Source organism: Agelaius phoeniceus, chromosome 10, assembly GCF_051311805.1.
Source record: "Agelaius phoeniceus isolate bAgePho1 chromosome 10, bAgePho1.hap1, whole genome shotgun sequence".
NCBI lineage: Eukaryota > Metazoa > Chordata > Aves > Passeriformes > Icteridae > Agelaius > Agelaius phoeniceus.
The window spans coordinates 20,627,149-20,642,101 of NC_135274.1; the positions used below are offsets into that span (position 1 = coordinate 20,627,149).

At 47.4% G+C, this 14,953-nt stretch overlaps 1 protein-coding gene across 3 annotated transcripts in view; it reads right to left on the reverse strand.

The window, feature by feature from the left end:
* The window catches only part of KCNMB2 (potassium calcium-activated channel subfamily M regulatory beta subunit 2), a 95,640-nt gene that overhangs the window by 11,708 nt on the left and 68,979 nt on the right, over nt 1-14,953 (reverse strand). For 2 of the 3 annotated variants that reach the window (XM_077184125.1, XM_054639321.2), the window contains exon 2: nt 6,012-6,122. The exons of the other annotated variant lie outside the window; for it this stretch is intronic. In XM_077184125.1, the coding sequence (XP_077040240.1) occupies nt 6,012-6,067 (56 nt within the window). In that variant the 5' untranslated portion in view covers nt 6,068-6,122. The remainder of the gene's footprint in view (nt 1-6,011; nt 6,123-14,953) is intronic. 3 annotated transcript variants of the gene reach the window in all.

The window sequence follows — 14,953 nt, forward strand, 5'->3', positions numbered from 1 at the left end:
TTTACTTTATTCATAAAACAGCTTTTTGGAAGCCCAGTTACTCATTACAGTGAAAACCCTCACAGAGAATTATCCACCAGAGCTATTTGTTCTGGGATTTAAAAAAAGAGAAGAAAAAAAAAAAAGAAAAAGAAGATACAACAAACCATTCCCCCTTCAGCAGAGAGTCCTTTGCATTTTCTAACCATAAGTCCTTCTTTCATCTCCGAGCCTTTGATGATTCAATGGGTCATGCGGACACAATGGTGGAGAAGGAAATACTTGAGTACATTTCAAACACACTCAAACTTTGTGGGTTTAAAATGTACTTACAGACCTGAGGCTGGTCAAAATCTCCTGTGCTTCCTGTTATGGTTCTTTTGAATCATCCAGGCAGCACCCGAAGCACAGCTCTGAGCCCTGGCACCACCATAACATGGACACAGTAGGACACGTGGGAGGAGTTCCTCTTCCACTGTCTGCAAAATGGCAGGTCAACATGGCAGGTCAAATGAGCAACATCAACGTCACTTTGGCCTCTAGCAAACCCTCCACTCCTTTCAGCTGAAGCCACCAAGTTTCACTCACCCGTGGGGAAAAAAAAATAAAAAATCACTGAGTCAGGTCAACCAGAGAACTTACATTGGCTATTAAGGATAAAGAAATAGAGATAAGACAGATGTGAAATCGTACATAAACACAGTAGATGCAACAGCAAAAAATATGTTTAATCATAGACTCCCTGAGACTGGAATTGAGTTTCTATTTAGATGATGAGTCATAGCCAGGAAAAGCACATATGGTGTGGGGTTTTATAGCAAAAATGTTGCTTAGACAGTACTGCAGTCAAGTCTCCTGTACCTAACAACCCTTGAGGTTTCTTTATCCAACTGCAGTTGACATCTTTAGGTGTCCATGGTTTCTCTTCAAAACCATCCTTTAGAGCTTGTCAGTATTTTCTTGTTTGGAAATGAAATGATAATTCTGCCTGTCAAGGTTTTCTCTGCTGTTCGGGAAAAAAAATAATATATTGTGAACTGGCAGATGCAATTGCCTTCAAAGAAGTAATGTAGAGTCATAATCTAATGCTACTTTTCTATTATTATTTATCAAAGTGTATTTAACTGCTGCCGTTAGGATTTGCATTGCTCCCAAATGGAAGCAGGCAGGAAGGCAGAGACTGTCATGCAGTTCCAGCACATTAAACCAGCACACAGCATAACTCATGGCAACGTGTAGGCATAAAACAGGCCCAGTGCAATCACTCACTAATGCCATTGGACATAAAAGGGATGCAAATGGACAATCTGAAAACAAATAACTAATTGAGATTGGTTACAAGTGCTTCCCATGTGGCCCTTAGCCAAGGAACACACCATCAGAGGCAAAAAAAGGATGGACTGAAAGGTGTGTAGTGAAAATGAGCTGCCTGGCAAAGGTGGCTGGTGACCACCTGCCAGGTGCATCCTCCAAGCTCACCTACTGGAGGAAATAAAGCTGAAGAAAGCTCTGCCTCAGAGGTCAGGCTTGGAGCACAGCTTCCATTGCTCTTCTGTAAATATTTGTTATTCAAAGCCCTGAACAACAGCAAAGTGATAGCCTGGTGCACCTCACTGAGGGCTTTTCCCCTGAATCCCTGCCAGGAGTCAGCCTGGTGACCCTGCTGGGGTGGGTGGTGGTGTGGCACATGCCAGCCCATGACAGCAGTCCTGCCACAGCCCAGGAGACAGCGCTGAACAACCCTTCCTCCTCCTCCTCCTCCTCCTCCTCCTCCTCCTCCTCCTCCTCCTCACACTTGTGCCTGCACTGGGGAGGTGCCAATTCTCTTTGTGTGATACTGGGAATGTCTGCTGCTACAAAACTTCACATTTTTGCCCCTGAGAGCCCTGGTTTGGGGAACACAGTATGTTTTGCCCAGTATTTGGGCAGAAGCAGAGCAGTCTCAGCTCCTCCCTCACTGGGGCAGCAGCAGTGCCCTGCATATGAGTGCAGCTGTGTCAGGGTGGGTGAGTTCATTACCTGTGAACTTCTGGCACAGCTCAGGGGCCTCCCTCTGCTCGGTCAGCTGCAATAATGCCCTGCTGAGCTGGCTGCTTTTGGATCCCAGAGCTGCACAGCCACAGCCAGCTGCCTGCTGGGCTGTGTTTCAGCACAGGTCGCTGCATCCCAGGCACTGCTCACCAAGTGACTCCATCTAATCCCAGTGATTCCCTGGGATAACTCCCCATATGCCATCCAGGGGGGCTGTTGGCTTTTAAAGAGGCCCCAGCTGTCAGAACAGGGTGTCCCTGACCTCTGCAGAGGCATTTAATAGGAAGCAATCCCCCAAGGACAAAAGGTCTTTGTGCCCCTGATCATTTCCAAAGTGAAGTTCTCCCCTGCTAAATTTCCCTGTCCTTTCTGCCAGGTTTCTCAGAGGATAAAGAGAGGCTGCTCTCTCCAGGCTCAGATGCCAGAGAGGAGATCTCAGCCATGACTGTGCCTGCTGGGGACAGTGGAGTTTCCCTCTCCATGTCCCTGCACAGCAGCAGTGCAGGGATCCCTCTCAATGTGCCCAGCAGATCCTTCTGTACCTCCTGCTCCAGAATGAGCAGCACTAAGAGCTCTGTAAAGAGTGCTAAATGTCCTTATGGGAAAGCTAGAATAACCAGGCACCTGCAATGACTTTATTTATTTCAAATAAGCACAGAGTACCTACCTCAAAGCCCTCCCCTTGCAGAGGGACCGTGGGGTGACTCTGAGGGAGGCATTGCCTCCTCTGGCACCACGCAGTCCTGGCGCTTGTCAGACAGGGATGCCTGCCTGAATAATTCAGAATGACTTTGAATTCACATTCCCTTCTCTGATATCAGAGTTGTTATGCAGATGTCACGCAAATTACCTCATGGTGAGGTGTTTACTGATATCAGAAATCCATGAATGAAATGGTCAGAAGCTACTCCTGTGTCTTACCTGCAGAATTCCCCATATTCAGGGATTTTTCTGCTTAGAAGCCACCTTCTTTACATTTTTATTTACGGGTATGTTTGGCTGCACCAGTTTTTGCTAGTAGACCTATGGCAACAGGAAATCTCTCTGGAGCCCTCAGAACAGACTCAGTGATGGTTGTAGGTGGATTCCTATAGATATTAACAGATTTTTTCACTCAATTGCTTCCCTCTTCCTCACCAGGCTGGACAAAACTGAACCAAACCGAACCAAACCAAACCAAACCAAACCGAACCAAACCAAACCAAACCAAACCAAACCAAACCAGTGCTTTGTTTTTCCAATGGTTGCAATGGTGTGGAGAGCCTCTTTGACAACTGAGAAAGAATGAGAGCTCGACTAGTTTTCCAAAGCATCAAATGTGGCAGCTGGGGAATCATTGTTGGCTAAACCAGCAATGAAATACAGATATTCTGATGCTGATCCTGCAAAAAGAGATGTCTCAGAGATACCTTCCACCCAGGAGGAGGTGATTCCTTTAGAGCAAGTGGTCCTTGCAGCAGAGTTAATATTATGGTGCCATCCCTCAAAATTCTGTGGCTGTAGCATATGTTGGATGACAAGTTTGCTGATCCATACAACAATCTTCCTGTCTGAAGTTTAAAGACCAAAATTCTTGGGAAGGGGTCATTTAAGGTGAGTCATTTCTCTGAAAGGCACCACTTGTTTGATATAATGATGGCACTGGTGACCTTACATATGTTAAAATCACTGCCAGACACTGGAGGATGAGTTTCTCCCACTAACAGCACTTGCTCTGTATTCACACCTCTCCTCTGCAGTCCTCAGGCTGCCATCAGCACTCTCTTATTTCCATCTTCTTTTCCTCCCTTTCCCTCCTGCATTTTATTAATCACTCACAAGCTACAAAGAAGTCCTTCTCTTGGGAAATAAACCCACCCAAAGGCTTGTCAGGATACTTGAATTTGTCATGGCTGGTGTGCAGGCACAGAGATCCTGCTCCCTGTTCCCTGTTTCTGCAGGCAGGCAGGGATCAGCTCTGCCTGGATTTGTACTGACCAGACTCTGGTGAGCCCTCAGCCCAAGTTAATCAGCTTGGCTTCAAGGCATGGTGAGAGTCAAAGGCTGTGCTAATCAGGAGCTTCCAGCCAGCCCAAAGTGTGGGCAGATATCCCCTCACCCCTGGACTATGACAGTGTTCTAATGCAGAAGGACATTAGCCTGGGGAAAATTCAATTAAAGAAGAGACTGGCAGAAGTACAGGAGGCATTTAGACAACCAGCTCCAATGAAAGTTCCTGCTGCAAAGCTGGCCTTTTTGTCTTCAAAATACCTGCTTGGGATCAGATAACTCCTCGAGCTGAACACCTATGCAACCTTTGCAGAAACAGTCAGAGAATGGGCCAATTCTCCAAAGAATCTCAGGGTCCTGAGGGCAGCTCTGCTGCCTGAATTCAGGAGTGCAGATTCCCAAGCAGATGTCACAGTAATGTCTCATTAGAATTACTGAAGAGTGTGGTTTGCTAATTGGCACTGTAGATACATTGATATCTGGTTTTGTTTCACTGGAGTGTGATTTTTTGTGATTACATTTAATAGTCACTGCAAGAGGAACTGAAGGAGAGGTGGAAAGGGGCAAAGGAAAGAAAAGAAAGGCAAATGTGTCCTTGTTGTGACAAGACAAGCTGTCCAGCAAATCTTACTGCAAAGGAGGGGGATTTTGGAAGGATGAGTCTGAGCATTACTGACAATTATTATTTCATCATTGATATTTAACTTCTTTTGTTCCCAATGGAGCTCTGCCTTTGTCTGTGGACTTCAAACCTCTCCTTCCCTTTCCTTCTCTTTGGAACGTTTCCCTGCTCCCCTGGGAGACCCAGTAACTCATTTATTCCTGTCTCCTTCAGCCTGTTCCCTCCAGCAACACCACTCAAGTGGGCTGGTGAGCCACCAGCTCTCTCTCAAGCAGCCAAACAACCCCCAGCTCCTGTGCAGGGTGCTGCACACAGGCTCATCCTCACACGTGCACCTGTACAGCCAGAAATCACCCCTGGCAGCTGGAGGCATCATTCAGGTGTGGGCAGTGCCCTGCCTGGGGGACAGTGTGGCTGCTGGCTGAGGCAGGACACCTGCAAAGAGCATGAAGGCTTCTCAGGGGTTGGGGCTGCACAGCTGAGGCTGTGATCAGTGTGCTTTTAAACCTGACACAGAGATGGCCACGGTGTGCTGCTGGTGGCAGAGAACAAGGGAGGCTTTGGCCATGGCTCTGGAATTTCTGCTGGTCAGAGTGACTCTGAGATGTGGACAAGCTTCTTGTTCCCAGCCTGGCAGCTGAGGAAGGAGTCAAGATTTTTCTGTTCTTGTTCTCAAGGTTTTTTATTATTTCTAAGCTATAACATTCTTTCTCTGACACCCAAGGTCTGTCTGGCAGGTTGGCTTGAGCACACTGCCCGCCTCAGAGGTGGAATTGTCTTTTATACTAAAACCTATGTGTACAATATTTACCATAACTTCCCAATACCTATCACCCATGTTAGACAGTGAGTTTCTACTCTAAACCAATCTAAAGTGCCAACATCACAGCAGAAGATGGAGGCCAAGAAGAAGAAAGAGAAAGACTGTACACACCCAGATTCCTCCATCTTACCTCCTGAACCCCCATTCTAAAAACCCCAAAAATCTATTTTTCACCCTGTGATAAATTCACTATTATTCCACTTAAACTCTTTTGACTTGTAATTCTTCATATAAAGGTTGATAATTGTTTTTCCATGGGTCAAGATATCGGAGGCACAGGGGTCTTGAGCTGTGTGCCAAGGTCTCTGAGCCCCTTGGCAGGGTCTTGAGTCCTCCAGGGCAGCCAGAAGAAATTCCTGGGTTCCCACATCTGGCACTGCCCCTGGGCTCTGCTTTGGCTTGGCACAGTAACCTGGCACTCCTGGTGGAGCAGAGCTGGGGCTGTGGGGCACAGGGAGGGCACCCTCTGCATCCCTCCTGCATCCCCAGTGCCAGCCCTGGGGAGAAGCCCCAGGCCACAGTCAGATATGCAAACCCTTAGGAGACAATCAGCACAGGTGCCTTTACCTTTTCTCATCATGTCTGTAAGATGTAGATCCCCGGCCACTGGTCCAAATAAACATTTTAGAGGGCTGCCCAGTGTTGGCTCTGCTCGCTGCAGTGGGACGATGGAAGGACCTGGGGGAAGAGGGATAATTTTTGTCACTGCCCACCCAACATGGCAGAGCACACCATATCCAGCGTGCCAGATCCCCTGTGGCCATGCCCCCTGTGCTCTGAGGATGGACATTGGTTAACTTGTGAAATGATGGGGATGAGAGACCAGTGTGCTGGAATGGAGAATAAACCCCATCAGCCCCACTGGGAAAAGCTGAGGCTGGATAATCAGGCTTAGCTCTGCTCCATGCTGCAAAGGATTCATACCATGGACAAGAAATCATCAGTAGTTCAAGAAAAGGTAATAGCTGTGTCCAGGGTTCTTATGGCAGTATTTTTTAGGGACAAAATGGGTGTTGTTTAAGCACATCCACACTCATTACAGGTTTTTGGTTGTTCTGCAGCTCCCAGCAAGATGAGGCTCTCAGGGAAGGTCTCTGAATGGGGCAGAAGTATGAGATGCAAATTCAGCATTTTGTGGAAGTGTAACTGATATGACAAAGACATATTTCCCATGGAGAAATTCCTATCCCAAGGCCAGTTAGATCCCTGCCCAAGGACTTCCTTGTTTCATTTCAGGGTGTGAGATCTGGTGCCTTCTCTCAGGGTCTCAGGCCACACTGGGCCTGCTAGTGGGGCCGTGGCTCCCCTTGTAGCCCCTCTTAATTCCTTCTGGTTTTCATGAGGCTCAGTTAAAGATCTTGGTCTCTGAGAATTGGGCCATTCCTATGAAGGCTGCATTTTGCCTTCTTTTACAGCACAACATTTTGTGTTTTTAATGCATTCAGATACAAGCTTAAGGGAAAAAATTCCAGATACCAAATAGTTCACTGTGAAGTTTTCATACACTGGGGGCCATTCTTCAGCTCACTGAAAAATAAACCTGATGGCTGAAGCTGTCAGCAGAGAAGGCACATGATCTGAGAAAGTCTCTAATGCCACTGTCTCCATAATCATGCAAAGGGCTAATTTCAATATTTGCATAGTGGTGAACCAGGAGAATACTTAAATACTGTAGAGGTGGCTGCAGGGGAAGACTGACATGGACAGGAGCCAAAACCCATCAGTGTGCAGACAGGCTGATGGGTGCTGAGGGACTGGGCATTCCAGCTGGAATCAGCCCAGACCCCCCACCACAGGGGCCATGACACAGCCCCAGGCCCAATTCACACCCTGGCTGGGCAAACTGGCCAAACTGGTGTTCCTGTCACCCCTCCCTGCTGGGATCCTCCTGCCCTGCTCAGGTGCTGGCTCAGGACTGGCACTTGCAGACAAGGGCCTTGCCTACAATAAGAGGTGGCAATATTTGATGGAGCTTTTGGCTGCATTGCTGAACAGCAAATTGGACAAGAAGGGGGTCCAGAAGAAAGGAAGAGGAAGGAGGGGAATCTCCCCCAGCCCTTTCCCTGATTCTGTGGTGATCAGTGCAGTCTGAATGCCAAGAACAATTCTGTTCTTTCCATGCAACCACTGAAGTTAAATACTGGGGAATGAACAGCAAGATGAGGCCCTACCTCCCTGAAATAACTATAGTTTAGAAGGTGAAGTAGCATCTGCTGGGATCTAATCAATATAGCCAACAGCTAAGTGTTTTGATAGTGATATTGGTCAGAAATTTCACTTGTGAAATCACTCACCCTGAGCCAAATCCTCACACTGCTGGATGAGATTTTACCCACATTACCTCAGACAGCACCACAGTGACCACCCAGCTGGGGCTTCTGCTCCAGGCCATGCAGGAGGGGTCAGACCAACTCCCCAAGGGCCACACTGCATGCTGGACTGAGCCTGCCCCAGGCTGAGTCCCTTAATGATGGAAAATAAAATTATGTTTTATTTAAATTATGCCATAGCACTCGTTAGGATGTCATGCACTACAGGAGAGCCTGGTTGTGCTGCCACAGCCTGAGTGGTCCCAGAGCCATCAGGAGATGGTGGTGAATGCTATTAGAGAGCCTTTTCTTAATTAAGCAAAGCTTGGGCACACATTAGAGGTCATCAGCAGCTTCTGCCACCTGTCTGAGCCTACAGGGACACCTGGGCAGGACTCCCTGGGCAGGGAACCAGATTTATAAGCTCCAGAGCAAATTTCTGGGCTGGGAGCTGGGTGAGGGGGTCTGTCCCATTGAGGGGATGCCAGAGAAGGAAGAGGGATGCTTCTCTGCCCAGTGAAGTGGGAGTGATTTCAGACTCCCTTGCAGTGCCAGTGCCCTGGAGCAGTCCATATGTGACAGCTTTAATGCTGCCTGCTTCGTTAGTTGAGCAATCCAAGCTAACTACCACTATTTAACACACAATTGCACACCTAATTTTGTGTAAAATTGTAACACTGATGACATCATAACACTACTCCAGAGGTCAAATGAGTGACCGAAGCCCATGGCTCCCTTAGGCAGGGGTTAGACATTAGGTAAAAACCTTTTGTGCACCAGCAACCACACAAACTCTCCAGGAGCCTTCTTTGAAGGCCTTTGGAGGATTCATAAGCTCCAAATTTGCATCCTCCATGAGCATGCTCTGCCCCACCATGAGGTGCTGTTCACAGGGGTCTTAGGAAGAGGGAAGAGATGAGGATCTGACTCCATGTTTCAGAAGGCTTGATTTATTATTTTATGATATATATGTTATATTAAAACTATACTAAAAGAATAGAAAAGATTTCATCAGAAAGCTTGCAAAGAATAGAAAAAAAAAATGATAACAAAAGCTTGTGTCTGACTGAGAGCCCGAGACAGCTGGACTGTGATTGGCCATTAATTAGAAACAACCAACATGGACCAATCACAGATCCAGCTGTTGCATTCCAAAGCAGCAGATAATCAATGTTTACATTTTGGTCCTGAGGCCTCTCAGCTTCTCAGGAGAAAAAATCCTAAGGAAAGGATTTTCCATAAAACATGTGTGTGACACCACCAGGTCAGTTAAGCCTCCATGCCTTTCTCCCCTGCTGGGTAAGTCTCTGTGATCCATGTTTCTTCACTGCCTCCTCTCTCTTTTCTGGGAAAACAAATAACACTACTTTTTCTTGGTTTATTTCCCCCATGGCTTCTCAGAGTCAGCTGCTGGCCAGTTATTTTTATCATGCAACAAGTAATCAGCCTGGGCAACTCATGACTGCAGGATGTCAGCCTTGCATTCAGAGTGGATCATGTTATTGCATGAACAGACAGAGCACCTAAAGTCACGAAAATACCTTAAAAACAGTGGAGAAGAGATGCTTCAAGCTGCTTTTTAGACTGTGGAGGTTATTCCTGTAGGGCAGGTTATCCCCAAGCTGCTGTAGTTGTGAGTTTTGCTAGCCAGGGTGCAGGGTGGGACTCTGGCCTTCCTGCCTGACCTTGCCTGGACACCTCTGTCTCCTTCACTGTTTACAAAAAGTGGCATCAATGCAGTTCTCTCCTGACACGGTTGCCACAGTGACAGGCAAGGGGGACAAGCTTTGGTTTTTACAAAACACACTTCATTCTTTACATCTGGGTGTGTTCTGAGTAAATGCTCAAGGCTAAGGGCAGAAATGCAGAATAAAGGGTGCACAGTCTGGTACAAACATGAGTCTGTGATGCTGTTCCACTCCTCCCATCTTCTCTTGTTCTCATCCTCTTCTTTAGCATTACCTGCTGGTGGATTTCATGGAACTCACCAGAAAACCTGACAAGATGTCCACTTTTTCAGCCATTGCAAGGTGAAGACTTGAGAGACCTCTTAGAAAATTAGAACTATTCTGCTCTGCCCTAAGGGTTATCAACATGTCCATACAACAGCAACCACCTGATTGAGGATTTCAGTGTGAAGAAAACACAACAGGCTAGCATTTGCTTCAAATTGCTCCAAAAAAGGATGTAATTCTGAGGGTAAATCACAAAATCCCTTTGCTGGTACCTTGGGCACTATATTACATACCCTATATTCCTCTGTTGTCCTCACTTGCACCCTGGGTTGGCTGCTCTCCTTCCTCTCTCTACAGCTTGAGTCATCACTGGTATGGAAAGTCCCTTACCTCTAGGTCACCACAGCTGTGAGCAGCCAAAGAGAGATGTTGCAGACCATGTTTTTAGATGGAAAGCTGGGTTTTAGATGTGTGTTTGCTTGTAATTGCCTCTGCCTATGTTTATGTTAATCACAGGGTTTCTGAGACCTTGGAGAACCATTTACAGCACCAAACTAATGAGCTTTTTTCCCCTTATGACATTTCATTTCCTGGGCAGTGTGGCCACTGTAAAAAGAGAAGCACTTGCATTAATTCTGCCTCATAAAGGACACCCCGATTCATCAAAAGGCAACAAAAGCTAAACATTCACCTAAAGATTCAATCACTGACCACCCCAGCTCTGTGAATACACCCACATCCCCCTCTGTCCATACTGACAGCTGCTGGATGCTTTATCCCAGTGTTTCCCAGCCAGAAGATTCATTCAAGCCCCAAGGGAGCTCTCTGGAAACCCCAAAGTTTTCCTGCCACCCCTCTCCCCTTGGCACCCACAGAAGCCAGTGCCAGTTCTTGGGCAGATGGGTCAGTGGCTGCTGAGTGGTGAGAAATATTTGGTCTCTCTCATGCCTGGATAAACCCTTTTTTTGAGTGGTCCCATGAGGAAAGGAAGAGACTGAAGCCAGCCATCAAAGACAACCTGCAAGAAGACAGTTGCTCGCTTTGAGGTGAATTTACTGAATATCAGCAATTAGACTTTGTGTCCAAACAGGTCTTACCCATGCCTCTGTCTGGTGATAGAATGTTCTCTTATGGATTTGATGAGCCAGAAAACAGGGAAAGTGGTGTGTGATGAAGGAGGGGAGAATAAATAAAACAGCCTGTTGAATTTTTAATGTAAATTGTAGCCTGACTGGAGGGCAGTCTGGCTTTCAGGTGCCTCAGAGCATGGAAGAGCTTCCCAGGCAGAGTGGTGGAAGTTACTCCTGTATTAAGATGCTCCTGTCTGATTCAGGAGATGATCCAGGGCAGGTTTCCAGTCCTGGTCTTAAAAGAATAAAAGAACTGGACCAAGGACCCTTGTTTGCATCTGAAACACGACAGAAAACACACACCAAGAACACGAGCTAACTCACAAAAGAAATGCATCTGCATGAGCAGAAGGCAGTCACCACTTAGGGAACATTGAATGCTCTGGCAGCAGCAGCTCTGGATGGAGGAGCAGCAAAAGCAACACCAAAGGGTGAATTTGTGCCTCTGTGAGGGAACTTTGCTGATGGTCAGGGGCAGAGTGACACAAATTGCTGCTCTTGCTGCAGCCTCCCAGGAGCCCCAACAGACTGATCCAGCCAGCAGGTGACCTTCAGTCTGGGCTAGGGGGAAACGGACACCGGGCAGCTGCTGCTAATGTACTGACAAGAGTATGGGAAGGCTGATGGTTAATGATGCTTCATTAATGATTCACTTCTATTTCTGACCCTGCTCGGAAATCTCCCCAGAGCTCAGAGCTCAGAGCTGAGCTCTCCAGCCAGATTTTGAGTTGAATGAGGGAGACATCCTGGACACAGAGTGGTGCTGCTGGATTCCCATGTCACAGGCATGTCTGGGACATTCCATGTCCAAAGGAGGAGAATGGGGCTGCCAGGGACAGCTGAAGCCGTTACACAGAGGTGCAGATTAGCTGTGTGTGGAACACAGTGACATTTGGGTATGTTTTCTAAGGCAGTATTTCTTTACACTTGACAATTGTTAATTCCCTCTTTCCAGTATATACAGGAGAAAAAGAAGTATTCAGAAAGGCTGGTGTATCTGTATCTCCCTGCTACATAACAATATATCCACACTTTGAAATTAAATATTCCAATGTAACCTCTGAACCTTCCAGATTTCCATCTCACGTGTTTCTCTCCAGTGCTGACTTTCTTTGTTTTGAAAAAGCTTTTAAGCCTTGCCATTTAATTATGCCCCTTATCTCTAGGCTTCCACTTTCCCAACAGCTGCCTTCCTAGTCCACCAGCATGCCTGTAGACTTTATAGCCTTTATTCTTTGTGATCTTTTTACCATTAACTTCCTTCTCCAATTTTCTTTCCTTATTTCTTTTCCAAGTGCCTCTTCCTATACATTACTATCCCAGTGATAATTTGTTTCACTCACCTTGGCCACACTGTGTTGTCTCAATTATTCTGATTTAGCTGATTGAAGCAGTGAATTCAAAAAAATTCCTGTCTCCCAGGTCAGCTACAAAGGAGGGGCTAGAGCAAGCAAGAGACTCACAACTTCTCTTCTTTGGTGACTTTTTGGTTGCCTTGAGCATTCTGGCACTATGGCCTCTGTACAAGAGAGGTGCTGGTGCCACAACTGCACCTGGCACCTTCAGACCATCCCCAGGAGGCAGAGCCAGCCCCTGTTCCCATCCTCATGTTTTGGTGCTGGTGAGTTTGCAGTCCAAGCACGAGGCAATGCCTCTCTTGGCACGTTGCACTCATGAGGATCAACGTTTGTGAGGAGCAGCTGAACATAATTGTCCACTTTGCCTGTCAGGATTCTGCAAACATTTTTAGCTTTCCGTGCTGAATTTGAATTTACGTAGCGAGTGACACATTGGACAAGCACTATATTCATCATCTCAGCTGCTCCCTGGCTTCAGAGAAGGGCACAATCTGCCTGTCAGATGGGGCTGGCTCTGGGAGGGGGGTAGCAGTGGCAAGTGCAGGGTCACCCCCTGCAATTTCCTTCTGTCCAGCTGAGCCAAGAGAGTTTTGCAGTGAGATCTGCTCTGCCAAAGACCAGGCAGTGCTACACTGATGGAGAAGGATCCTGGGGGGAAGGAAGAAGGCAGTGAAAGTGCTGCACTACCTCAATGGATGCTCTCCTTTAAATCTGAACACAGCCCTCTGCAATTGCAGAGGGATAGATCACCTTGGGTGCTGCACTGCACCACGAGAGCTGGGCCAGGCTGGCTGGATAAGAGCGTGTGGGTGGCACTGAAGAGGCTCTGTGGCTCATGGCTGTGCCCTGATAAGCCCAGGGGGAAATGGAGATGGGGTGAGAGAAAGGAGATGGAGTGGAGGCACACTCCATGGCGAGGTCAGTCTCTTTGATGGCTATCAGAAGGGAATGACCTTGTCCCCAGATGAGCTTTTGTGGGTACCTGGTTCACCAGATCTTAAAGGATGCTGTTTTGGATACTAATAAATGTATTTTTAATAGTAATTTGTGCACAGTGGGAGCTGAATGCCTCTGACTATGCTGAAGTGACCTGGCCTCAGACTGACTCACTGCTTCCATTTGAGGGACCTGGGATTTACACCCCACAGTGTGAAACAACAGAGTGTTGGTAGTGCTGCTTTAGAGGTGATGAACAGAGGCACAGAGGCTGCTGAGACCTGGCCAAAGGCTCCCAGGAACACTCTGGTGGTCGTAGTTGAAAAAACAGCCTAAAAAATGGTGGACAACCACCATCCACCCAGCGAGGAGGGAGGAGAGCCAAGACATGCACAGATGCCTGTGCCAGAGAGCAAAGGCAGAGCCTTGCTTTGTGGTTGTGCCAATTCCCACCCATGGGGACACCCCTTCCAGCTTTGTGCAACTGTGCCTCAGCTTTACACCCCTCCAGAGAAGCTGATCTGAGAAGGACATGGCTTTTAAATGTCCCTGGAGAGAGCTTCACTTCAGCACTAAAATACTGATGGTGTGTTTGAGGGTAGGAGCACAGGGGAGGAAGGGTGATGGGCTGCTGGGGACACAGAGGACACCAGCAGCTTTTAGGGAAACCACAGAGGAGAAGCATATTGCATGAGTGATGTGGCTGGGGAGGGAGGTGAGGGCAGAGAAAGATAAACAGGTGCAAAGCAGCACCCAGAGGAAAGGCATGAACAGGCAGGGCAGATAGGGCAGGAGTGGCTTTTCTGTCACCTAATTCCTTGAGCAGGTCAATCATCCTTTATCTCCTTTGAGTCAGTCCCTGTGCCATGGAGTGCAGCAGCCAGAACAAAGCAAAGGCAGAGGAGAGCTCAAACCACTGCCCAGCGGGAAGTGAATACTCCGGCACTATTTATTTTTAAGTCTGCATTTGGATTAGCTGTAAAGAGCTATGTGGATAAGCAAGCAGGCAATTACAGCTGGGACGTGCTGCTCATGAATGGAAACAGCTCCAATCTGCTCAGGACATATTGAAATTCTAATTCAGTTAGATTCCTTTAGTTACAGCGCTCATCACAGACACTAAAAGAGATAGGATTAGAAAATAAATACAACCCTTCTGCTGCCTTTGGTCTGTCTTCTGTGCTCCCCTTTCCCTCCTCCCCTCCCCAGTTTTAGCTGTTGTTTGACTTTATTTTCTGTGGTAAAATACAGCAGTCTGCTCTTAGTCTTGTTAATTTTTACGAGCATCCAGCAGAGCAGAGCTGGCCAGACCCTGCTGAGGGATGGGCAGTGAGCACCAGCACAAAGCCACTGCTGCAGCTCCTCATGTCACATCTTACTAAAGACCTCTGCAAAGGTGCAGGGGTGACAGAGACACTCAGAGCAGGGCAGGGACATGATTTGCAAAAGTTCCTCCCTGTCATCATCCCCGGTCCAGACAGGAGCTCCAGGCTGCACTGCTCACCCAGCAAGCAGGTTGGATCTCTGCTTTGGCTATTGGTGTGAAGCTCCTTCACCACTGCAGGCAACCCCTTCTGCAATTTTGTGTTGTGCAGGCAAGTTCCTAAAAGATCTGATTCAAAGAAGTGACCAGGGAAGAGGACAGGGAGTCCTGGATCAGCCCTGCCAGTGTGACCTGGAAACTCAAGGAAGTTACTTAGCTGTGTGCTGCTGGTTTAATTTCTCTGTCTGTCAGAGAGAAAATGTTGTATTAAATCTGCTGACATATGCAAGGAACAGATAATTGAGCTCTAAATGTCAGAGACTGCTGGGTTGGAGGAA